This window comes from Pelodiscus sinensis, chromosome 7 (genome assembly GCF_052426305.1).
Source record: "Pelodiscus sinensis isolate ZL-2025 chromosome 7, ASM5242630v1, whole genome shotgun sequence".
NCBI classification, from domain to species: domain Eukaryota; kingdom Metazoa; phylum Chordata; order Testudines; family Trionychidae; genus Pelodiscus; species Pelodiscus sinensis.
The window spans coordinates 39,900,851-39,927,410 of record NC_143058.1 but is presented as its reverse complement, the minus strand read 5'-3'; the positions used below and the strand labels follow the sequence as shown (position 1 = coordinate 39,927,410).

Here is a 26,560-nt window from a genome sequence, read left to right as displayed (position 1 = left end):
ATAAGAACTATAAACAACCTAAGACAGGCTTTGTTATATAACAGAACATGCATTGTCATTTCATTACTGCAATCTCAGAGTTGATTTACAGCTACTGAAGTTCCACATAGAAGCATAAGGTAGAAAATGATGAGGAGAGCACAGGAAGCTGATCCTGCTTTAATGAAGGTGACTGCACAGCCACTCAGTTACTCCTTATTAGCAGGAGTTAGGCCAAAGACACTTTACAGTAAATTCTACAATTTCTTTGCACGTGCGAGAGAGTACAAGGATGTGTGCACATGGAATTGCATTTGCATGTTTGTATATGCACAAATGGAGGCTGTATAGACACTTTCAAACCCATTCTGCCTTCCCTTCAGTCTTAACAAAAGAGCCAATGTAATAGTTATGCTTCTTTTATAAACTTGAAAGTTTATAAAATTCTGGGTACTTTGGGTGTCCCTAATCTGGGTATGGAAGAAGCAACACTGTGCGCTGCTGCTCCCCCTCCTCTCAAGTGCAGGAATGGGAACATAGCGAGATGCTTCCCTGCAGCTTTTTCCCACTGCTATCATACCAGCAGGAAGTGGTGCATGGAATACAGAGCCCCATGTGCCTCAGGGACTGAGGCACCACATAAGTGCTCCACTCCCTTCTCTGTCATACCCAGACCCAGCAAAATCTTTAACCCAGAATACTTTGTTTCCCAGGGTTGCTGAATTAAAGAGGGTCTAGTGAAATTGGGGAAAAAAGGCAATTGTCATATAGACTGAGCATAGGACTATCCAGTGAAAGTTTTGAGATAGTTTTATATCTGTGAAATCTAGTTTTATGTCTATAATGCCTGTCATAGTGACAGTTACACACAGTTTCATCCTAGATTCTGCCACTGACTTGCTTTCTGACCAAGCACAAGTCATTTAACTTTTTTATGCCTCAATTACCTCTCTTGTAAACACTATTATTTTAATTTTACAATCTCGATAAAGTGCTGAGACTTGATTAGCAGCATTCTCTAAGTGATAACTATTATCAGTTAAATCCATTTGTACAAGTTTTTCAAATATTTTTTCAAATACGTTTGACAAATCAACTCACCTTTTTGTCTGTGTCAAATCAAAAACTCCTTTCTAATAGGGGACTACCCATTAGTTTCTGCTGAATCTAAGATTCCAGTTTAAAGGGGGGGAAGGAGGAATGACAAAAAGGAGGTTTCTAGTCCTTCAGAAGAAACTCACAAATGCTCCATGTGGATACAAATGGAAGGAGTGTTGTGTATTAGACCATAGGTACAGTAACATTCTCTGATAAGGCTAGAAGAGGAACAAAAATATTGCTGCAGGTAGAATAAATCATCTGACTAGTGACCCACTGAATGATCTAGTGGGTCACTAACTTCAAGGTTTATCTTAGTCACTGTTATGTTTGCACTGTAAAAGTGCACATAGAGTCTGTTACAGACAAGATGGGGACATGATTGACGTTACAAACATACAGCTGTTTTGAGTGTTAGCTCCCCCCAAAATCAAAAAGGCTTCAGAATTAGCTCTCCACACAGCTAATGGCAGGGGGCAGCCTAGATTTAGCGATCAATCCTCCCCTCCCATGCTCCCTCTAATCTTTTCCATCCATGTTCGGAATACATTTTTACGTGCACTGAGGCATCTGTGAATGTGCCACAACCAGTAAAAATAGAACTTAGCTGTGGGCACTTTGCTAATCAGCTGGGTGGCATTTGAATCTCTACTGAGCATCTGCATGTGCACACAACTTTCAGGGTACACTGCTCCCCTCTCTTTCCTTTGTAGTTATATTTTACGTGTGTGTGTGTGTGTGTTGGCACTTAGACATGGGTGTGTTAGTTATGATCTCTCCCACCCAAGTCTAAATGCCAACATCACTGCTGCGTTATTGCTGCAACTTTTATATCTGCTTATGAAGTAGCTACTATATTGCTAAAAATCACAATGGCATAAAATAATAGCCATCGATGTCTAAACCTATAATTAACAAGTATCTTAGGCAGCCTAAACATTAAAGACCACATATTGACGCTGTAGTTATAAGGCTATGTCCTGGGCAGTGGAAGTGGAAGAGGGGCCTCCTTCCCTTGTATGGCTTGTTCAAAAGCTGGTTGAAATTGCACTGGAGAGAGCACATGCGCTGCTATAGAAATGCTGCTCTTCCAAACAATCCGTCAAAAGGAGCAGGGTGTATTTAGACCCATGGTTGCTCCTACCCCTCTGTATTGGCCACCAGTACGTTGCCAGGGGAAGTAAAATTCATGCCATAAGGGACTGTGCTCCCCACACAGACACATTACAAAGTGTTCTACACAGACCATTTAGTGTTCCTGTGACAGGGCGACCTCGCCCCGCTCCCTCTTGAAGCGGGCTGCCGTGCTCGGGAGCGAGCGGCGCGGCATGCCAAGATACTGCAGCGCATGGTTGGGCAGCCAGGTGGGCCGTTCAAAGGCTGCACCAGCACGCTCAAGCAGGGGGATGGCAGGTGCCAGTGCGGAGACTGGCAGGAACCTGGAAGCAGCGGGCGGCCAGTCGTGGAGAGAGGAAGGAGCGGCCCAAGAGGGAGCGGAGGCACCACCTGGCAAGAGGAGGGGAGAACCTCCTGAGAGCCCAGAGTAGGCGAGGGTCTGGCCAGGCAGGGGAAAGGTTGAACTGCTGGAATGCCTGGAGGCGGCAGGTGATCAGCAGGGCAGGAGAGAGAGGGCAGGGGAGAACACAGCGGAGGAGAGGCCCCCCCCAAGAGTCAGCGAGAGCACGGAGGGAGTACTGAGTACCCGGGAAGGGGGTAGGCAGCCAAGCCTTGGGATGGAGGCCAGCCCCCCTTGAATCAGAAGACTTGCCCGGGAGTGACAGAGACAGAGGTCCGGATGTCCCTGAAACTGGTAACGATGTGGGAGCTTCGAGGACAGGGACACTATCATGACACGGAGGAAGCGGATATCAGGTGGTGGTAAGGCGTGGAACAGCGCCCGGGGTGGAGGAGAAGGCAGAGTCTATAGTGGGGTAGGAAGTGGCCCAGGGAGGGGGAGCAAGCACTTCCCGGGAAGAGCACTGGAACTGGGGTTAGCTCTGTTAGACCCACGGAAGTGTCAGTCCCCTGCCCTGAGGGCCCTGGGCCGGGACCCAGTGGAGCAGGTGGGGCCAGATCCCCCTACTGCCAACAGAGACTAGCACGAAGCAAGAAAGAGAGAGGGAGTGAAGAAGGCCCGGCCTTCTGTGTCACTGCTGCGACAGGCTAGGGAACCGAGCGGGGTTCAGCCCCCTATCAGACAGCGGCCGGACTGAGGCCCGCAGGCAGAAAGGCAAGGGCCCGCGGAAGGACTATAGTGACCTGTAGGCCGTGACTCCCCCAGACGCCAGTGAAAAGCCTCATTGTCAGGGGCAGGTCGCCGCTGCCAATAAGACGGGGCTAGAATAACCCCGGGGTGGGGTGCCCCCGGCCTCCACTGGGAGGGTTCACCACCCCACAAACATTAGTAGGCCACTAGGGCCATTGACAGTTCCTCATAGAGTTCTGTGCTTACACTGCCCTCAATGTACAAGGGCAGTGTACCAGGACAGGTAAATGTCACAATCTAGTCTGAGGTCTAATGGGAAAGTGTTAAAATTATTAGTTATGCCTGCCAAGAGAAGATGAATTCTTTGTCTGTCTTTCTGCAATGTATATTATTAACTCTATATTTTATTCACAGTGGCTAAATACTTCCTAATTTTAAGGATGCCATCATGTTAATTGCACAGAGTCAGTAGTTTATGTGTAAACCATTCATGACTATGGAATGTTCACAATTGATTATGACATTGGGAACTGAAACCACATGAATGGTAAAGGTCTCGTTTTGTGATTCTTTATGAATGAATGTGCCATGTGCACTAACTTCTAAAAGGCAAAATCCAAGTTGTGGGAATGCCTGCACTGATAATCAGCGGTAGAACTTGTGGCATGAGTAAAATTAGAGTAGCTGAGAAAATGATTGTTCTTTCTTTTTTTTATAGGGTACGATAATGTTATCTAAAATACATAATGTACATGACATTTAAGCATACCTAAAGAAGCTGAAAATTGCTAGAGATCAATAATATGAATTGAAAGTAGCTGGTAGAGCAAGGCATAGAATGTTAATAACATTATGATATCAAATCCCTTCAATACTGAGGCAAAGGAATAATACAAGTAACTTTGTGATTCACTCATACATAGGTCCACAAGAATATTAGAAACTTTTAAGGATTTGTAAAATGGGGCACTACAACAATAGAAACATTCTGTGGCCAAAATGCTGAAAGATGGTAGGTGCCAATCAGAGGATGCATAATTCTATCAGAAAAGAACAATTGCGAGTATCCATCTGTGCAGAGACACAGAAGAAAATGGTAGAGAAAAAATGTATTTTTAGAGCCAGGTGTGAAAACGCTTTCTATTATGATGATGGTTTTCCCTGTGATCAGGGGCCCCCTTTAAGTGCCAGCTATGGTTAGTCATGTGGCAAGTTAAGACAGCTGTTCATTATGCACAATTTTCACTTCACTGTTACTTCTACCTCCCATTCTCCTCCACCTTTCTCTTTTGTTGGTTCCTTCTACCTGTTAATTCTTATCATTATCGTATACTGTGGGCTGTTGGGGGCAGGTACCATGTTATTTAAATGTATGTACCACAGTGTGACCTAGATCAGGATCTCCAGAGACTACTGTAATACAAATATTACAAATGGTTTAAAAATTAAAATAATCTTTATAAAGGAGGAAGCAAACATGGGCATAAGTCTGCATATATTTGCATTAAGGGACTTCATTTTTATTCAGGCGTTTAGATGCTATTACTGAATAGAACAGTAATTGTTACACTAGTTTTATATGTTAATGGCTGATGCATCAATTTTAGGGCACCTGGGCTGCAATAATTTACTCTGAATCCTGTAATAAAATGTTCCAAGATTTTTTGTAATTATGCTGTATACTTCAGACCTACCTTTGCCTTTTCCTTTTGTCTGACTTTTTTTTGGGGGGGGGGATAGGAGCGGAAAGCTTCCCATCTCTGGGTACGTCTAGATTACACCTCTCTGTCGACAGAGAGATGTAGATTAGGCACGTCGAAATTGCTAATGAAGTGGGGATTTAAATATCTCACGCTTCATTAGCATAAACATGGCCGCCATTTTTCCCCTAAACGGCCTCTGTTTTGTGGCAGAAAAGGAAAGAAGGTCACTTTATAGAGTAAAATTATTTGTATGGAGAAACAGAGAATGAGTGAAAAGAAAATAGGACTGGATTGCTTGATGATCTACACTAGCCTTTTACCAAGTACTTCAATAGGTGCAAATTTTTCCACCTCACTGTTTACCTTTTTTCCAGATTATTTATGAATATGTTGAATGTTGAATAGGCTTGGTCCCCATATGGACCCGTTATTGAATTTGGCTCATCATGGAAGCAGAGGGACCTCAGGACACATGTAAAATGGATTGATGAGTACTGAAAATAAAATCTGCAAGTACTGAAAGTAACATTTTATGCATTTCTTATTAAAATAAAAAAATCACATCTATTTTACAAATCTGTTGCTCCATACGTAAATTCATGAGAGTTAATATTTAATTACCTAAATTTGTACCATATGATGACTGAACAGTAGCCTATTTGGAATGGGTCTGAATCTGTAGTGATCTTTCAGTTTTTCCTTCTTTATAACATGCCTAACACACAACATCCTATCACAATATTTGCTCAAGTGACAAATACAGAAGATCTGCACCAACGTTTTCTAGAGGATACTACAGTATATTCTTCTCCTTGCCTCTCCCGGGTTTGGTCATTTTGATTATACTGTTTGTCTGTCTGTGTGTGCATGTGCTTGGGTACATGCGTTTTCACTGCCTTCAGTCATTGTGTGGAAGGCTTTTACACAATTGAATGCACCATTCTTCAAAATATGCCAAGTTAGGGCTCACACTTATCTTCTCTGATAGGCCATTCCTCAATTGGCAGTCCATTATCCAAGCATCTTATCTTGATCAGGGCATCTATTGCTTCTGTGGCTACCTCTTTGCTCAAGGTTGATGATACATCCTGTAAGATTCTGAGAAACCATTTTACTTTGCTAAATGGACTGCAGATGCCATCAGTTGAAGATGAGATAATACTTTGTCTACCTCTTTGAAATGATTTCTTTTTTCCACTAACATTATTTGAGCAAGTTTCTCCTTCTCCTTGTCCTGAGTCTGCTCGCATTCATACATTTGAATATTTTTCCAACTACATTTCATGTCTACTGAGTAGGAGAGACAATGCTTGGGATTATCAATATATTGTTGGTAACAATTAAGCCCAGGTCTGTGGACCCAGTTTTGTGGACTTAGTGTTTCCAAGATCTGCTTGAACATCCATGCTGCATTGTAAACCTGGGTTTACAATTGCTGGGTCCGGGTTTCACATCAATACTACTGTGTCTATGCTGATCTTCTGACACAGGTCCGCACTGCAAAATGACAGAGCTCGGCCCAGCATCTCAGTAGGAGTTGGCTTTTGACCCACATGCTGGCAAAATCCTAGGACCTGAGTGTTGCTGACTTGCTGAGTAAGAATGATTTGTGTGTGGACAAAAGAGGGGTTTGGATTCAACCCTAAGGCAGAGGTCAGATTAGCATGTAGTGCAGACATAACAAGGTGCTGCACAGCCCACTGTGATTATGCTTTTTCCCTTGGGTCAGCAGCACTTCATGACTGATTGCTGAAAGTTGCAGAAGTTGAGCAGTACAAGACATTTGGTTTGGATTACTTGTGTGGTAGCCATTAGGCAGTCATCTGTTGTTCCTGTTAGTGCTGTCTCTGCCATGTACTTCCCTTAAGTCCAATCATGAGAGGACAGTGTCTCTTGACATGCTGGACACTGGAGTTTGCTTAAGACTACTTTTTCAGTCTCTTACCTTGGCAGGAGAGTTAGCAAGAGAGGGAGCTGGTTGAGGGCTAGCCACACAATTAGATCAGTCAGGGCGGTTAGTTAGTTTCTCTCTCTGAAGTAGGCAATGCTCACACTCACAAGCACTAGCCCAGCTGCTTGTCACTGGTTTTCACTAGCCAAGAGGGACAACAATCCATTTTACATATGTCCTGAGGTCCCTTTGCTTCCATGATGAGCCAAATTCAATAATGGGTCCATATGGGGACCAAGCCTATTCAACATTCAACATATTCATAAATGATCTGGAAAAAAGGTAAACAGTGAGGTGGAAAAATTTGCAGATACAGTAATACTAAAATGCTCAAGAAAGTTAACCAAAGCAGTCTGTGAAGAGCTTCAAAAGGATCTGACAAAGCTAGGTGCCTGGGCAACAAAATGGCAAATGAATTTTAATGTTGATAAATGCAAAGTAATGCATATTGGAAAACATAATCCCAACTATACGTACAAAATGATGGAGACTAAATTAGCTATTACCACTCAAGAGAGAGATCTTGGAGTCATTATGGATAGTTCTCTGAAAACATCCAAACAATGTGCAGCAGCAGTCAAAAAAGCCAACAAAATGTTAGGAATAATTTAAAATGGCATGACAAATAAGACAGAGAATATCTTAGGGTACGTCTACACTACAGCGCTAGTTCGAACTAACTTAGTTAATTAGTTAATTCGAACTAAGCTAGTTCGAACTAACGCATCTAAACTAAAAACTAGTTCGAACTAGCGTTTTGCTAGTTCGAACTAGCAAGTCCACATTGAGTGGACTCTGAACAGGGCTTAAGGATGGCCGGAAGCAGTGCCGGCAGGGCATAAAAGGAGGACTTAGAGCATGGAGATGCTGTCTCAGGCTAGCCGAGGGCTGCGCTTAAAGGGTCCCGACCCCCACACCGGATACACAGTTCTAAGGGGTGCCCCGCTTGCAAAGAAGTTCTGGCTTGGAGTGCCCTGAGTGCCCACACTGGGCACATCACACCACTCGGCCATCAGCCCGGCTGCACTTGCCGCAGGCTGCCATTTGGGGAGAGGGAGTAATTGGGGGGCTGCAGGTGAGCTTCCACCCCCAGAAGCCCGCAGAGCCAGCCCAGTCCTCCCCATCGGGGGCTCGTACCCCATTCCTCCCTCACCTCCTTCCACTTACCCTTCCCTAGCCCCCCTTCTTATTGATGTACAAAATAAAGATAACGTTTCTTCCAACATTGACTCTGTCTTTCTTGAACAAAACTGGGGGAGACTGGGAAAAGGAGGTGGGAGAGGGGAAGAGAAAGGCTGGGAGAGGGGAGGGCAACTAACATGATCAGGGGTTGGGAACAGGTCCCATATGAAGAAAGGCTACAGAGACTGGGACTGTTCAGCTTAGAAAAGAGGAGACGGAGGGGGGACAGGATAGAGGTCTCTAAAAGCAGGGGTTGGGTGGAGAGGGTGCATTGAGAAAAGTTCTTTCTGAGTTCCCATAAAGAGGGTATGTCTACACTACCCTCCTAGTTCGAACTAGGAGGGTAATGTATGCATACCGCACTTGCTAATGAAGCCCGGGATTTGAATTTCCCGGGCTTCATTAGCATAAGCGGGGAGCCGCCATTTTTAAATCCCCGCTGCTTCGAACCCCGTGTAGCGCGGCTACACGGGGCTCGAACTAGGTAGTTCGGACTAGGGTGCCTCTTCCGAACTACCGGTACACCTCGTTTCACGAGGAGTAACGGTAGTTCGGAATAGGACCCTAGTCCGAACTACCTAGTTCGAGCCCCGTGTAGCCGCGCTACACAGGGTTCGAAGCAGCGGGGATTTAAAAATGGCGGCTCCCCGCTTATGCTAATGAAGCCCGGGAAATTCAAATCCCGGGCTTCATTAGCAAGTGCGGTATGCATACATTACCCCGCTAGTTCGAACTAGCGGGGTAGTGTAGACATACCCAGAAGGACTAGAGGACACCAAAGGAAAGGAATGGGTATCAGGCTTGAAACTAGTAAGAGAAAGTTGTTCTTCTTGACAAAGCAAATAGTTAACCTGTGGAACTCCTTGCTGCAGGAGGCTGTGAAGGCTACAACTAGAACAGAGTTTAAAGGGAAGTGAGATCAAGTCATGGAGGTTGGGTCCATGGAGTCCTATTAGCCAGAGGGTAGGAGTGGTGTCCCTGCCCAAAGTTTGTGGAAGGCTGGAGAGGGATGGCACGAGACAAATGGCTTGGTCATTGTCTTCGGTCCATCCCCTCCAGGGTCCCTAGGGTTGGCCGCTGTTGGCAGACAGGCTACTGGGCTAGATGGACCTTTGGTCTGACCCAGGACGGCCATTGTAAGCTCAGGGCTCAGTGTCGGGGGTCTCAGTGGACCCCCTTGATTTTCATGCACACCTGCTCCTGGGTGGCCAGGCTGGCAGCTCTCCTGCCCTAGACGGCCACTTTCCTGTGCCTAGTGCGGAGATCGTGGACGAGGTCCACGATGTCCGCACTAGCCCAGGAAGGTGCCCGCCTCTTGCGGTCCAGGGCAAGCTCCCGGGAGCCGCCAGCCTGGTCCCGGGAAGAGGGAGAGGGCTGGGGGGCATCGGGTGGCTGGCTCAAGCCGTGCCAGGTGCAGGGTCTGCTAGCTGGGTGCTGGCAGGCTTGCACCTGGCACGGGCACCGTAGCCAGCCCGTGCCCCTTTAAGGGGTCCGGGGCCGGGAGGGGGGCATAGAGTTTCCCTGGTGTTGGCTAGCTAGTTCGAACTAGGCGTTAGTCCTCGTAAAATGAGGTTTACCTAGTTCGAACTAAGCGCTCCGCTAGTTCGATTCAAATTCGAACTAGCGGAGCGCTAGTGTAGCACCTATTAAAGTTAGTTCGAACTAACGTCTGTTAGTTCGAACTAACTTTGTAGTGTAGACATACCCTTATTGCCTCTGTATAAATCCATGCTATGCCCACATTTTCAATACTGCATATAGATGTGGTTGCCTCATCTCAAAAAACATATATTAGCATTGGGAAAAAGTTTAGACAAAGGCAACAAAAATTATTAGGGGTTTGGAATGGCTGCCATATGAAGAGAGATTAAAGACTGGGACTTTTAATCTTAGAAAAGAGGAGACTAAGGGGAGATATGATAGAGGTTTATAAAACATGAATGGTGTGGAAAAACTAAATAAGGAAAAGTTATTTACTTGTTCCCATGAGAACTAGGGGTCACCAAATGAAATTAATAGGTAGCAGGTTTAAAACAAACAAAAGGAAGTACATCTTCACACAACACAAAGTCAACTTGTGGAATTCCTTGCCAAGGGATGTTGTGAAGGCCCTGGGTTAGAGTTCAAAAAAGAGCTAAATAAATTAATGGAAGACAGGTCCATTAGTGGCTCTTAGCCAGGATGGCTAGGCATGGCTGTTTATCAGAGGCTGGGATTGGGCAACAGGGTGGGATCACTTGATTCTGTTCATTCCCTTTTTGGGCACCTGGCACTTGCCACTGTCAAAAGACAGGATACTAGGCTAGATGGACCATTGGACTAACCCAGTATGCTCATGCTTCCTCTTCTGGTTTGATGTCCTCAGTCCCAATGAGTTTGGCTTATATTCAGTCTATCCTTTCTGTGAGGTAGGCTGAGAACTCTTTGCTGCAGTGTGTCTCACATCCAGGCTATGCAGTCTTGATTAATTAGACAGTTCACCTACTGAATATTTCTGTTAGATGTGACTTTGCAGCTTCCGAGATATAATTGAAGAGGTTCTCTTCATTTCTAGCATGTCAGTAGTGTTTTCCTGTAAGAAGTCTATGTGCCTTTGTTGAATAAATTCTGACTGGGGTTTTTTTTTTGTCACCAATGATTTAGTATTCTGCTTTCAGTCTTCACATAATGTGGTTAGTTAATGAATGAAAGTGATCTATGGAGTTTATATAGGGGATTTAGGGAATAAAACATCAATGGTTGCGGCTATAATACAATTAAATTGTTTTCCCTACCACTTTGGTCATTAAGTTGGACAGCTAGAGCTTCTAGAGTTTGTCCAGAACAGGGTTTCTCAAACTCTGGTTTGCAGCTTGTAACTGCAAGTCGCTAGCTGGCCATGAGATGATTTGTTTTCCTGCACCTCCACCAGTACGGGAAATAATAGCTCCCATTGGCCATGGATCATGATTCTTGGTCAACGGGAGCTACGGAAAGTAGTGAAGACCAGCTCATCACTTCCCACAGCTCCCAGTGGCTGGGAATAATGTTCTGCAGCCAACAGAAGCTGTGATTGCCCATACCTTTGGAGGTGCAGATAATCAAAGGGTCTCGTGGCTAGCTAGTGGCTTGCTCTTACATGCTGTGACCCAGAGTTTGAAAAACCCTCATTTAGAGTAGCCTGTGCACAAGATTCTTTAGAGCAAATCACTGTGGCTGGTTCAATCACTCACATGGGAGAGAAGTGGGGAAATATGTTCTGTTGCTGGATTAGGTAGTGGATAGAGCAGGAAAGAAGTGTGTTTATTATGCTCCCATTGTCTACTCCCAAACTAAAAATAAGGTTCCATATGTGACTAACAGAATGTGTAGCTACTTCACATGACTGCCACCAAAACTGGTACCTTCTCAGCCATTTCAGCAGAAAAGGGAAAGAATGACTAGCCTCAGAATGAACAGTAGTGTTGTCCCATGAAGGTTTCCCCAGAGCAGGAATGAAGATAATTGCGCAGTGGGGTGCAAGCTTTCATAGCTGCCCCCCAGTTTGTAGGCAAACTATAGGTTTTAGTTTTCATTAATATGGCAACTTTTACTGTCACTAATATGGCAACTTTCACAAGCACTAAACTCACTTTAAAAAAGAAAAATAAGAGGATACTTGTGGCACAAAAAGAGTTTAATATTTTGATATTTCACATACATATTTTGAATAAAAAGCAACACAGTTTATCATAAACAACATTTTCATATGGATATGTAATAATACCTACTGTACAATTGTTTAAATAAGTGAAATGTTTTCCAGCTTTGGATGAATTAAAAACTTTGATCAGACTTTGAGATATATATCCAAACTGAAAGCTTTTGCCCCAGGTTTGATTGAATGGTCTCGAATAAGCTTTCTGCAACTAAAATATATAATCACATTTTCCATGAAAGTGCAGTTCCATTAAGAATAAATAGGATTTTATGGTCTTGCACTAGTTATTTAATCTAAATTTAAAGACTATTCCACACAGTCTGAGTGATTCTATTTCAATGTGAATTTAGCTATTTAGTTGATTATTTAACAGTGAATCCTCAACAGGGTATAAAGAGTAAAGATGCAGAGGCTAAGCAATGACACTTTTATCAAAGATAAAAGGGAGCCACCTGAGTGGCTTGGTGGAGAACTAGATTTAAAACTGCTTCAATCTTAGACCTTTCATAGAAACATCACTATCTGACTCCAAGGGAGAAAACCAATCACATTATTTCTTTGAGAATAGTAATAGAAATGTAGCCGTGTTAGTCTGGTCTAGCTGAAACAAAAAACAGGACTATGTAGCACTTTAAAGACTAACAAGATGGTTGATTAGGTGATGAGCTTTCGTGAGCCAGACCCACTTCCTCAGATCAAATAGTGGAAGAAAATTGGCATGACCATATATACCAAAGGATACAATCAAAAAAATGAACACATATGAAAAGGACAAATCAAATTTCAGAACAGAAGGGAGATTGGGGGGAGTGTCTGTGAGCTAATGATATTAGAGGTGATAATTGGGGAAGCTATCCTTGTAATGGGTAAGATAATTAGCGTCCTTGTTAAGACCTACGTGTAAAGTGTCAAATTTAAGCATGAATGACAGTTCAGAGTATTCTCTTTCAAGTCTAGTGTTAAAATGTCTTTGAAGCAAAATGCAGGTAGTTGAGTCCTCGAGACAATGCCCTTTCTGGTTGAAATGGCAAGAAACTGTTTTTTCTTTGTGATCCTGTCTAATATCTGTTTTGTGTGCATTGGTTCTTTGGTGAAGTGTCTGAGACGATTGTCCAATGTACATAGCAGACGGACACTGTCGGCACATGATAGCATAAATTATATTTCTGGATGAGCAGGAATATGTGTTCTTGATCTTATAACTCAATTGGTTAGGTCCAATAATGGTATCAGCAGAGTGAATATGTGGACAAAACTGGCAACAGGGTTTGTTGCAAGGGAAAGTTCCAGGGTTGGTATTAGTGTGGTATGTCCTGTGATTATTGGTAAGAATCATCTTGAGGTTAGGTGGTTGTCTATAGGAGATATGACTCTTACCAACAACAACAGGACATACCACACTAATACCAACCCTGGTACAGTAAAACTCCATTAGTCCGGCATCCAATGCTCCGGGACTCCTGATGGTCCAGCACCATCAGGAACCCAGAAGTGCTGGGGCAGCCGGACAGGCTTCCCCCATTCAGCTGCTGCTGAAACTGACCAGCAGCTGAATCGGGGAAGCCGGGAGCAGAGCAGCTGGGGTGCTGCCGGGTTGGTCTCGTAGCGCTGCCCCTCGGGGCTGCGGGATCAACCCGGCAGCACCCCAGCTGCTCTTGGGGACACCTGCGGCAAGTGCAGCCGGTCTGATGACCGAGTGCTGTGATGTGCCCAGTGTGGGCACTCAGGGCACTCCAAGACAGGACTGCTTTGCAAGCGGGGCACCCCTGAGAACTGTCTGTCCGGGGTGGGGGTCGGGTCCCTTTAAGCACAGCCCTCGGTTAGCCTGAGGCATCAGCTCCACACTCTAAGTCCTCATCTGATGCCCTGCCGGCACTGCTTCTGGCCATCCTTAACCCCGGTTCAGGGTCCACTTAATGTGGACATGCTAGTTCGAATTAGCAAAACGCTAATTCGAACTAGTTTTTTAGTCTGGATGCGTTAGTTCGAATTAACGCTGTAGTGTAGACATACCCAGAGAGAGGACAACCCTGGCCCTCACACAGCAGCTGGGAGCCAAGTTAGAAGTGCTTCTCTGTGCTTGCTGCAGCTGCAGCAGGCACAGCCATGGGAGGGGTGTTTGTCCCCCAGGTAGGAGTGGTCCACGTTCATCTGTGCTCTGCAATCTGCAGTCAGATTGAGGAATGGAGCAATGTGCACTTTCCCCATGCTCCCTAAAGGGTGCCTTGTATGTGGGAGGCTCAGGGTAGGGGCAGTCCTAGATCAGAGGGATACACCCCAAACTAGCCCCTTTCACTTGTCTGGTAATTCTCTGTTTTTCTGTATGGTTTTAGGCATCCTTGTATGGATCAGGGGTTGGGCATGGGGAGCCCTTACCTTGCTATAAGTTATTACAGGAGGAAGCTGTTAGTCCTAAATCGGGTGGTCCTAGCTCTAACCATTTAGGAGCAGTTATTGAACAACAGACACACAAGCAGACCCACAAACTCTCTCAAATATATAGTAGATGAGGAAACAGGCAGGAAGAGGTTGAACGATTTACGAAAGTTGACACAGCAACTCAGTGGTAGATCTGGGAATAAAACACAGGTTTCCTGACTCCCAATCCAATGCTCAGTCTAATTGGTCCACATTTCCTCTTTCACGTGACGACTGCTCAGCACCTTTAATGCCTATACTAGTTTTATTTATGTGCCTAACGGTAGGCACTGAAGTTTGAAAATGCTGCCCTAAAGTTTGATGTCTTAGCTCTAAATCATTTTTCCACTCGGTCCACTTGAGGATCTTCCAGGTCCCATAGGGTCCCTACCTCACTTCCCCTTAGGCCCTTTGAGTCTCAGTGACCTGCTGGTACCCAACTTCCTGACTATTCATCACAGAGCTCATTGTCTTGTGGAAATGCTAAGTTTTCTGGCTCATCTCACCCCTGCTCTAATTGTTCTGCAAAGGACTTTTGGGTTCACTGACTCATCCTTGTTAATGCTGTGCAGAGCATGTAGCCTCTGGCTTTGCCCAACTTTGGCCTTCTTACGTATTAATATCACTGTAATCTACTTACTGTGAAAACAAATATAAGTTTATTAACAAAGGTTACAATTTAAGATATAATGAGCAGATATAAGAACAACTGGTTACAAGTAAAACAAAAGGTGTGACACACTTCTTATACATTAACCTGTACTAGGCTAAGGCCTAAAGAAGTCTATCTTACCCAGATGTCTTTTACATTGCTTTCAACCAAATCTTGTTGAGATCCTATTTTAACTAATGTAATCACACCGCCCCATTATTCCCTGGGTTCAAAATCAAGCAGAAATCCTTTTGTTTTCCTCTCACAATCCAAAGTTCAAAGTCTTTCCACACATTCTCCCAATGGTAGGGTATCACCTGTTTCCAGTGTCTTCCCATGTTGACTTCACATCCTCACATTGACTGAGAATGCAAATGTAGCTCTTATTGTGATGCCTTACAATACTTAATTCACATCAGAGACTGGCATAGACATTATTTATCTGACACAGGCCTGCCAAGGGGAGAGGTCGGGCTAAATGCCCTAGGGCTTGCCTTTGAATCACTGACAGAATGCTGCACCATGCATGCTGGGTGGTTCTGAGGGCTGAGTGAGGGAGTGCACCTCAGACCATGCAGTGCTGAGGGCTGCCTGCCTCTGGCCCCGCCCCTTCTGCCCTAGGCCATGCCCCTTCCAGAACCATAGAGCTTTCACCATTCCTAGGAGCCCAGCATGGCTGTCAACTCCCCATGTCTGCTAGACACCTGTTCATCACCTCTGACTGGTTATATAGTTTAAAATATATTTTAGCATGCACATATTTGCCACACAAACAGGAATCAGAAAAAAATATTATTAAAAATATGATGAGAATTATGGGAAAAATATTGACAAGAAGGTCGACATACAACTCTGACACCACCCTAATTCTAAATAAAGATGCAAATGCACCTTGTCCATGCAGGATTTATTGTATGGTGAATCTAATGTGAAAGCGTGGAATTTTTCTGACATACTGACGTGAGTGCACATCACCTGCAATGCAACCATGAGTGTAATAAGAAACTTGATCTAAAGGCTGAAAAGTGGCTTTCATCCAATTAGTAATATTCTAAAAATTAAACCTCTTAATTGGATTTTCTATATCCCTAATAGAGACTAAGCAGAAATCATCTTACCTTCTACTGGTTTATGAAAAGCTGAAAAGACAGTTAACAAGACTTTTAGACATCTAGTCTCTCATCTTTGGAAGGGGGGAAGGCTTACACAATAAATCCTATTAACACTAATGTAAGTTACAGTCATAAATCCTCTGTACATCAGTAGAAAGAATAGATCCCTTGCTGTTAATAAGGATGTCTGAAGATCAGACTGATAAACAGAGAAGACATTCAAGCAGTTTTCATGTGGGGAAGGTGAAAGTACCTGTTTGGTGCTGGATTTATGGCACAGTGGTCAGATGGCCTACCTAAAACTTTTAATAGCCTTTCTCTAAACTTTGAAAAAAGAAATAAAGGATCTTTCGGAAAAGGCTTTATTTTCCGAAAGATCCCCGTCTAGACTGGCGCTTTTTTCCAGCAAAGCTCCGAGTCGGAAAAAAGCGGCAGCCATGTTTATGCAAATGAAGTGGGGGTAGGATTTAAATCCCCGCTTCATTTGCAATTGCGATGTGTTTAATTTGCATCCCTTTTACGGAAAAGGGATGCAGTCTAAATACAGCCTATAAGTTTTTGTGGCAGAGAGCTTTTACGCAAAAAGAACCAGTGTAGCTTGCGCAAAAAGCATCTGCAGATAATATGCTAATGACATTGTGACTCATGCTAATTAATCCCCCATTAGCATATTTTCTGCTGCAAAAACTTGCAGTATAGACAAAGCCTTCAAGTCTCTCTCATCCTTTTGCTTATCTTATTGCTTTCTCTTCCATATATCAGAACCAAAATTCTTTTTTAAAAATAGGACTGGTTTTCATGAATCCAAAATGAAAAGTTTGGTTTTTTGAATTAAAATAACTTTGTTTTAAAATTTTAGACAAAGGTTTTAAAAAGTGAAAATCAAAACAAACATATAGATCTTATTGAAACAAAATATTTTGATTGACGAAAACCAATTTCTTTCTTTTTATTATTACTTTTTGTTTACTGAAAAATTAAGATTCTGATCTTTTGTCTTAATTTAAGATGGGGAATATTTGTTTATATATCGAATTTTTATGGAACAAGAAAAAACATTTTCTGCCCAGCTCTATTAATGACATTGATATTTAATGTATCACCTTGACAACAGAGTTAGCACCCAAATAAAGAGAGAGGTTCACATTTAAGATTCACAATTTCAGGGTTGCTGAAATTCAAATAGACACCACTGTTTACATTACACTTGATTAATATTTGGTGTGCTTCACAACCATTTTTTTTAAGTAAAAACCATGTGTCCAAGATATTGTTATCACCATGTAGCATAACAGTGCTTAGGGCATTGTTATAAATCATCACAACTCTAAGGACCTACAAGTTTTTATACATTATATTAGGGATTGAACGGGCCTTAGCTGGACCCAGAATTAAAGAGAAGCAAAAAAGAGATGCAAAACTTCCAGTTTTGTGCACTTGACAACTCAGCCCAGTATCAATAAAATGTTTTAAATTCCCTAAAACAGTGGTATAAAGATTTTATTGGATGAGATTACTTCCATAGTTCACTCTGCTTTGCCATTCATGAGTTATGTGAGTTTCAGGAAAAAACAACAAATGGTCTGGTAGCACTTTATAGACTAACCATCTACATGTTTTGTTAGTCCATGAGTTATGTGGCCATCTTAAATTCATACTGATAAAATCCTTTGTACAACACTATTTTGTATTTTCTACACAATATATCATGCCATTTGTGGTGATTTTTGGTGATATTAGAGAGCTGTTTTCAGAGAAAAATGCAGATAGCTTCTCTTTAAAAGATATTCTACAAATATTTCCTTTAAAAATTACTTGCATAGATCTGTATGCACTGAAGGCTCCAAATAACAAAGGTGAGAAGATAATTCATCTAATTTACTTATTTTTTGTAATACTGCTTAGATTCTAATGATACCTAGGAAAAATCTAAGACAGATGGATCATTCATAATCTCCTACAACTGGTGTGTGCCGAAGTCATAGTTCAGCTTTTTGTCCCAGTGCAGCCAGCAAGGTCTGATGGCTTATGTGTTGACACATCCCTCTCTGCTCCTTTCAGGGCACAGTGCACCTGAGGAAGTAGGGCCAAAATAACCCCTGCATCCTCCACATAGCAGGAGCTGCAAACCTCCCGAAGGCTTACGCAAGCTGTGCTAAAGTGTGGGGAACGTCTCCTTATTTCTTATTTCACATCATATATCAAGTGCCAGGCACAGTCTGGCCTTACATATGATACACAATATTATGAGAAATAATAATGTTCTTTGACTGGGAAAGGAGTAGGGATAGTTGAGAATGAGAGGAAAACGGTTCTTTCACGTCTATCAAATTGTCAGCTGGCACTATAGTCACCCCATGCGAGGATGCACATCATGCATCCTAAGGAATCCAACAAGTAGTCCTGTGGCACCTTAGAGTCTATGAAACATATATAGTATCACGGGGTGGGCAAGAGGCTGCAAGCGGGCTGGATTCAGCCCACCAAGCCACCACATCCAGCCCACGGCTGCCTCTCTGGGATTCTTAAGCACAGTGCAGCGGCAGCCGCTTTAAATGTGGCTGGTCTATTCTGGGAGCATGGAGGGAGGTTTTGTGCTCTGTCCCGCCCCTCAGCAAAATCTCTCAGCTTCCATTGGCCAGTTTCTGACCAAAAGCAGCTGAGATATTTTCCTGGTGGCAGGGGTAGTCAATGGAGCCTCCCGCCCTACCCCTCCTCCCCCACGCACTCTCCTTCATTTTGCCTGGAGCAGAGCCATGTGGAGTAGCTTGCGACTGCAGCCTTCAGGTTCCTGCAGGGCTGCTGACTGAGAGATGCCTCGGTAAGAGTCTCCTAGCCAGAGCCTGCCTCTGGTACACTCCCTCGCTCCCCCCCCCAACTACCTGCCCGAGGCCACCACGCAACTCTCTGTACCCCTTTCCCTAGGTCACAACTCCCTCCTAGACTCTGAACCCCCTCCTACACTATTCCCCCAAACCAGAATCCTCTCTGGTACCCATACCCCCTCCCTGACCATGCACCTCATTCCCTACCCCAAGTCATCACCCAAACCCTCTGCACCAACTTCAACCAGGTCACAACTCCCTCCTTCACCCAAATTCCCTCTCAGACTCCACACCCCCTCCTGCATCCCAGTCTCCTACCTCAAGCTCCCTTCTGCACCCAACCTCTGTCCCAGACCCCAAACCTACCTCGGTAAAAAATGCGGCCCTTGACTACTTGCCAAAATCTTAGGGTGGCCCCCCATTAAAAATTATTGCCCACCCCTGTAGTATCATGAGCTTTCATGGGAAAAACCCACTTCAGATCACGAGGTGCATTTTACCATGAAAGCTCATGATACTATATATTTATGTAAGTCTCTAAAGTGCCATAGGAATACTTGTTTTTAAAGTTACAGACTAACACGGCTTCCCTTCTGAGATTTTTTTAAGGAATCCTAGTGAAACTAGACTGTACGAGTTATATGTAGACATTATTTTAGAGTATTGGATTTATTTTAACATTTACTATCATTAAAAAAATGTCAAATTAAAAAATCTATGAAAATCCTGTACAGTATTCCACTGATCTGATATTATAAGATTCAATACCATGCTCTAGGAGGATATGGGGGACAGTTGGTAGCTTTCGTGTCAACAGCGTAATGCAAGCAGAAGTCGCTCAATGGACCAAAACCACCAATCAGCAATTTCAGGGACTAAAATGAAAATAATTAATTATCCCTCCTATCCTTGTTATTTGGTGCATTCAGCTCATAAAATACATATTTTAGTTCCTCTTCTATCTTTGAAAAGAACGAGTTCATTGGAGCAAGAACATATTTGTCAGAAGCTATCAAATGTTGTTGTTACAAATCCACATAATCTTTCCTGAGTGCTAACATTTGCATTTGGGTCTTTAAGGAAGCAGATACAGATATATGTATAAAAACAAGGACTGCCAGAGTTCATTATTGGCTCCACATCTTAGATGGCTTGTAGGGGTGCATACTCCGCACCATGCCTCGGTGACCCACTGCCAGTCTTCATCTAGCCCATTTTCTGGGGCAAGCTGCAGTCTGTATGGGCAGCTCATCACTGGCACGGGGTGTAGATTTGCTACCCCGCTTACCAGGGCTGCCACCCTCCAAGCCCCAGGCCTGCTCTTGCTCCTGGGAGCCTCTTGCTTCCTCAGCTGCCAGCTCTCTACTGCTCTCCCCCCTCAGTAGCAAACTGTTCTTTATATAGTTCGCAGCTGGGCCCTCATTAGCCCTAACGGCCTCAGCTGGGTCTTTTCTTTCAGCCCCTGCTCCAGGCCTGGGTTTTGCCCTTAAAGGGCCAGTGTAGGGTGTGCGCCCTGTCACACACCCTCCCTCAAGGACCGGGCTTCCCCTCCCCGGCTGGCCCCCATTCTGGGCCTTGGGTGTACTTACCCTCTGGCTCTGGTCCCTCCCCCCCCATGCCCTAGCTATCCTCCGGTTCTCCCTAGCCACCTCTGAGCATGCGCAGTAGAGTCAGCATGTCGGCCAGCGGGTTCCCCACAGAGTCACCGCGCAGCTGTCAGTATGGGACAACAGTGCCCGTCACATGGCTATAAAAAGTTATTCTAACAAAGGAAAGGAACAACTAATGTTCCTGACACAAAATTCAGTGAAGCAATTTGTCATGTGACACAGACTGAAAAAGTGGGGAATTCTACAGACATTTTCCCCTTTTCTAAACTTCTCTTTCTCGTAGCTCTATCCACTATTTTATATATTTCCCACTGAGTTTTTATTTTGTTCTTTAAAAATAACAAAAAAGTTTTCTGCTCTAAATATAGGAAAGCACATGGAGGCCTTGTTAGGATGGAAAGTAACTCTCGGGGAGAAAGCTATTTTTAAAAACAGTCTGATCCCCTGAATGTCACAGAAATGTGACAAGTTCACATGTCTCAATACTATAGGGATTCCAAGCTGTACTCTTTCTCTTCCCACTTTTAATCTTAAAACCAAGATTATTTCTCTTCCACACAGAATAATAAAGGAATTTCAGTGATCTCTTTACTGTGAGCTGCTTTGTGCGCTGCCTGTATCATGGGTCAAGGCACAGGAAGGAGAGTAGCCTCCACTGAGCCACTAGTGTCCATTTTGTGCAGCTGTGGGAGGAGTGGGACAGATTGGGGTGTGGAATGACTAGAATTGAGCAACATGCTTTAATGACCCTGAATGGGGAAGAAACCTGCAACTGGCATGGATGCTGAGCAAATTAATTCCCCTTTGGAGCAGGAGGGAAGGAGAGCATGAAATAAACTGTGATTCTCAGTGTGACTCCCCTGGTACAAAATACAGCTCCCCTGAGGACAACTGAGTCAGTGCAGATATGTGCTTCTCTTATTTAAGACAGGTTTTTATGTTACAGTCTAGCCCTAAGTGACTGGAAGTGATGATTGTTGACTCACTAAGAGTGATGGGCAACCAAGACTAGTGAATGAGGCGCATAAGTGTCCTGCCTTCATCTCAGTGGGCCACAAGATTGAAATCCAGTTGTGGGCAACCTGTGGCCTGTGGCCCACTGGGATTCCACCTTAGGCCCATGCACTTCTGCTCTGCCCTTTTCTCCATGCCTCTCGCACACTGGGGCACTGGTGCCCTGAACTTACCTACTCCCTACCCCCTCCCTCCCAGCACTTTTGGAGCACATGAATCAGCTGATTTGCAGCATTCAAGCTGTGGGAGTGAGGGGAGAAAGGGGGACAGAGCGTGAATCAGCTGATTCAGTGCTCTGAAAGTGCTGGGAGGGAAGGGAAGTAGTAATAGGTAAGTGTGGGGCTTCATTGCATCAGTGCTTGAGAAGAGGGCAGAGAGGGAGTGTGCGGGCCACAGGTAGAACTCCAATGCTTTTGGAGAAAGGACTTGTTCACTAAGGAGGTTGGCTAGTTCAGATTAACTAGACTTTTGGGATCATGTGTGAACTGAACTGTACTTCTAAACCTGTTGAAGCTGACAGAAAATATCAGAAGAAGGAAAAATAGTAAAAGTGGCAAAGAATGTGATATATTCAACAGAAGAAATTAAATAAAAGAGGAATTATATTTAAAATTCCATGTTACAAGAATGTTATTAGGCTACAAAGCCAAACACTCAGAAATTAGAAAACCAGAATGTAGACTGCCCGTACATACTTAATTCTGTCCCATTATACATAGGCATTAGATAAATAAATTTAGAACCTTAATCTTATTGAAATTTAGTGGGATTTGGATTCTGAAGTTGGGTGATTTGGAAATTTTATCCAAAGTGTAACTACTATGTTTGCCCTAGGACTCTGCTTCATTTAGGCCAGAGGATAGCCAATGCTGAGGGAATGAAGGTGATGGTCAATATTTTTATCTTTCCCATTCAGCAAGGGTACGTCTACATTGCATGGTTATTTCAGGATATTGGAGGTATCTCAAAATAGCTACCCTGCATCTACACAAGCCACCCATTATTTCAAAATATTTTTTGAAATAAGGGGCACGTTATTATGCCATCTCAGTAAACTTCATTGCACGAAGGTTAAGGGATGGTTCGAAATAATGTGTTATTTCGAAATTTGGCACTGTGTAGATGCGTGAAATATCAAAATAGATTCGAGACAACATATGCAATTTGCACAGCCCAAATTGCATTTCTTATTTTCAATTTAGATGTACCCCTAGTAACTCCTGCCTTATTTACTGAGTACTGTGCAATAAATGCAGAACTATTCATCTCCTCATGATGTTTTCCATGGTAATCATTGCTGTAATAGCTGCATCCCTCAGAATTAATGAAATTATCTTTACTGAGAGATGAGAGATTTATTATTCTAATTTTATAGATGGGGAAACTGAAACAAAAGGACTTACCTGAAGCCACATAGTAAAAAAATGACAAAGCTGGGATTAGAATTCAGGCAAACCTGACTCCCAACTCTATGTCCATTCCACCCACTGCTACAGATGCTGAACAGCTACAGTTCCAATGAGGCAGGGCCTCCATGGGGGGAAAAAGTATCTGATTGTGTAAATAAATGTTGTATCTTAATGTTTACACACAAAGGGGCTGAATTACGATCTCACAGACAATTGTAGAGTCTTTCCTAACTTTTGAGTGCTTGAACTTCAGGGGCAGCAGTATAGGGCGACAGATAGCCAGTCTGCAAGGAGAGCTGGTTTTTCAACTGGCTCTCCTCCAGACCAGCTCCCACCTGGCACCCTGTGTGGAGTAGCAGGGAACTCCTTGGGAGTGGGGCTGGAGTGCACTGGCTGCCGGCCCGGCCCCTAGGGACTATAGAATAGTCGACTAACAGATTATGGGTAGGATGAAGCAGCTAACCAGAGAACAAGATGTTTCACTTAAACGGGGCAGGACACTTGGTAGCCAATCAGCTGACTTCATCCCTCTTTCCCAAGTCAATGACTAAGAAAAGACCATGGGAGGACAAGAGTGGGGGGCAGCCTCCTTCCCTACTACATGTGTTTTTACTTTTTATTCCCTGCTGTCCAGAAAAGGACCTCTCTCTGTTGAGAGTGATGAGAGGGTATGTTCTCTCTAACATTTCTTTGCATTGCTTTGGAGATCTGACTCTTTTAAAGTCATTCCTCTCCTTGGAACAATCCAGTCTTTGACTTATGTTCCTTCTGTCACTTGGGCTATGTCTAGACTACAGAGATTTTTTTGGAAAAGAGTAGCCTTTTTTTCAAAAAAACGACACCTGCGTCTAGACTCCGGTTGTGTTCTTTTGAAATTAAATCAAAAGAACACAGCAGTTTTTTCAACAGAGGTAAACCTCATTTTACGAGAAGAACGCCTTTTTCGAAAGAGCTCTTTTGAAAGAGGCTTGTAGTCTAGATGTACCCTAATACAACTTTTCTTCATATTGAAATGTAGAATTTGGAATGTCCACACCAGCAAGACTCACTCCTGCATGTGAACAATCCCAGGTGTGGAACTGGAACTCATTTTTATCCGCAGTAGGAAGTGTGAATCTGATACAAAATTCTGTTACACTAGTTTCACACTGTTAACTTCAACAAAACTACACTATTGGCAATTCATGTATTAGAGAAAGGAATGAGACCCTGTATTAACTTTTGTTGCCATAAAGTGGGAGCTCCTTGGTTAGTGTAAACTGATGTAGTTTCCAGTCAACAGAACAGATAATTTCATATGTGCCACCCTGAGACATCATGGAAACACAGAAGACAAAGTAACAGTTCTTCCTAAACTGTATATACAAATGCAGTCAAATGAATTTTTAAAGCATTAAACAGGTTACATAGTGAGACTGAAAAGAAGAAAAGGATTGGTAGACACCTACATAATCATAGTGTCCATTGAGATGTTAAATCTTTTAAAAAGAATCACCATTTAAATTTAAAACTGTTTGAGACTATAAATCCTTATTTTACCACAGTCTCCCCATTTGCAAATTCATGATTTCCATTGAAATGTACCTCCAGCTTTAGACATAACCCACCATTTACTGTTACTCTAGATTTCATTTATGTAATCTTCAAATTCTGCCTTTGAATACACGTTTCCCATTGACTTTACTGGGAACTGCACAAGCATACCCCAGTGTAGAATTTGCCTGACTTTGTGTAAATGCTGTGGGTCCTAATAGTCATGAGGAATAAAATGATCAATAGTGGCCATGTCTAAAGTTGTTCTAACTGAACACACAAAGTATAATTATTTCAAAGTGCAGGCTGCATCTCTCTAATTTGGCACTCTGTGTTCCAGCAACATCAGTGGTCCAGCATGATTTTAGTTAGCCAGATGTCAATTTATCATGGATGTGACCAAGTTTGTTTATGACCACCAGTCTTGGCTCTCAGAGTGGTCTGTGCTGTTATTTATCTCTAATTTACCCTTAAATGTCTTCTAACATCCCAGTAAGCAGTGGAAGTGCTAGGAATGCTGCTAGATTATACTGACCTCCTATGGTCCAGCATATTCTCTAGTTTGGAATCAATCAAGTCCCATGGGTGCCGGACTAGAGAAGTTCAATCTGTATAATTTTATATTGTGATACAAAGCTTTACACTTCTATTATTTTAATCTCTCTCAAACAAACTCATCAAATGCTGCTTTTCATTTTGCCATTGCTCCTTTTCAGAGTGCACAGTATATATGTGTAATAAAATTCATTGCACTAAGTCTTTGTATATTCCAAAATCATTATCTTCTGCAACCATTTTTTATGATATATGATAATGAAGAAATAAAATGCAAAAACCTTTTATCTAAAACATTTCGAATGTGGTTTTATGTAGCATCTGTGTTCTTCCATGCAATCTTTGATCTGGTTAGAGAAGCTGATTAAATTTAAACAGCAAACTCCTTCTCAAGGAAAATGACTTAACGCTTCAAGTAAAATATATGCAAAATACTAGCAGATACTTTTATAATGAGTTACAACCCCAAAGGCAAAGTTCTTACAATACTTATCTATTTGCCTGTAGATCAGCAATAAGTATAGATCTCTTTTACATATTGAGAGTTTATCTACCTAAAGAGTAGCAAATGTCAAAGAGAAAATTACACTGTGTGTGTACATTACAAAAACATTGTCACTGATAATGAAATTAATCAGCACATTCAGCATGATAACTAACAGTATTTCCCTTCAAAGTTATCTGGAAAGTGGTATCTCTTATACTATTGTTACCTGTACAGATTTGTGCTCGTACTGGTGTTGATCAATTATTTTTTGTGAAGAGGCAGTTTCCCGTTTCTCAAATTGTTTCTTCACACTTGCTAAGCCACCAGGCACTGTGCAGGTCTCTGATTCCTCCAAAACCTAGTGTAACAGAAAAAATTAGTGTTACCTGGTACAGTAAGAACAAATATTCATGGAAATGATCTTTTTCATTAGGCAATAAGAATAATTTGTCTATTTACCACTTGCGTAACCACTCATTTCCAAAATATATGTAACCACTTAGTGATAACTTCCATCACCATATTCTACAAGCTCTACTACCTCATTGTATGTTAGATTTTATATTAACTAGTTTATTATAGAACTTTGAAATGTTTTCTTGATTCTTTGTCAGATACATTTTGATGTCTGATCTCTCACTGTTGTTAAAGCATAATGCAACAGTAGCTAGCACACAGAACTCATGAATATTAGTATGTCATAGCTACAGTAATAAAACAAACCACTAATAAGGCTGTCAAAAACACTAAACATATAAACACTTAAGACTAGATGTTAAAACCTCACTGGGTTCCTACCTCATTTATTTAAAACAGCGTAAGCCACTAGTGGGCCTGCACCATTTTGTTTTCCTAAAGGATCCATAGTCACAGAACCTCGGGGCTCCGGTTGGCTCCAGTTCACTGTTTCCAGCCAAGGGGAGCCATGGGAAGCATCATAGCCCAGGCCACCACTTCCTGCGGCTACCCTTGGCTGGAAACAATGATTGACCTAGGACTGACAATTTTTTATTTCCAAATTAAGTGCTTTTAATTAGGTACCACGTGCATGTTCAGTCTTCACAATCTGGCATGTAGTGGAAAACATGCTCCATTTTTTCCTTTAGAAAGAAATTTTAGAAGAGTGTTTTTTTCCAAATGTCATTTG

The 26,560-nt window shown here is 42.9% G+C and overlaps 1 protein-coding gene across 3 annotated transcripts in view; it reads right to left on the bottom strand.

The window, feature by feature from the left end:
• The window catches only part of XIRP2 (xin actin binding repeat containing 2), a 187,478-nt gene that overhangs the window by 16,173 nt on the left and 144,745 nt on the right, over positions 1-26,560 (bottom strand). For all 3 annotated transcript variants that reach the window (XM_075933533.2, XM_006135766.5, XM_006135767.4), the window contains one exon: positions 25,640-25,771. In XM_075933533.2, the coding sequence (XP_075789648.2) occupies positions 25,640-25,771 (132 nt within the window). The remainder of the gene's footprint in view (positions 1-25,639; positions 25,772-26,560) is intronic.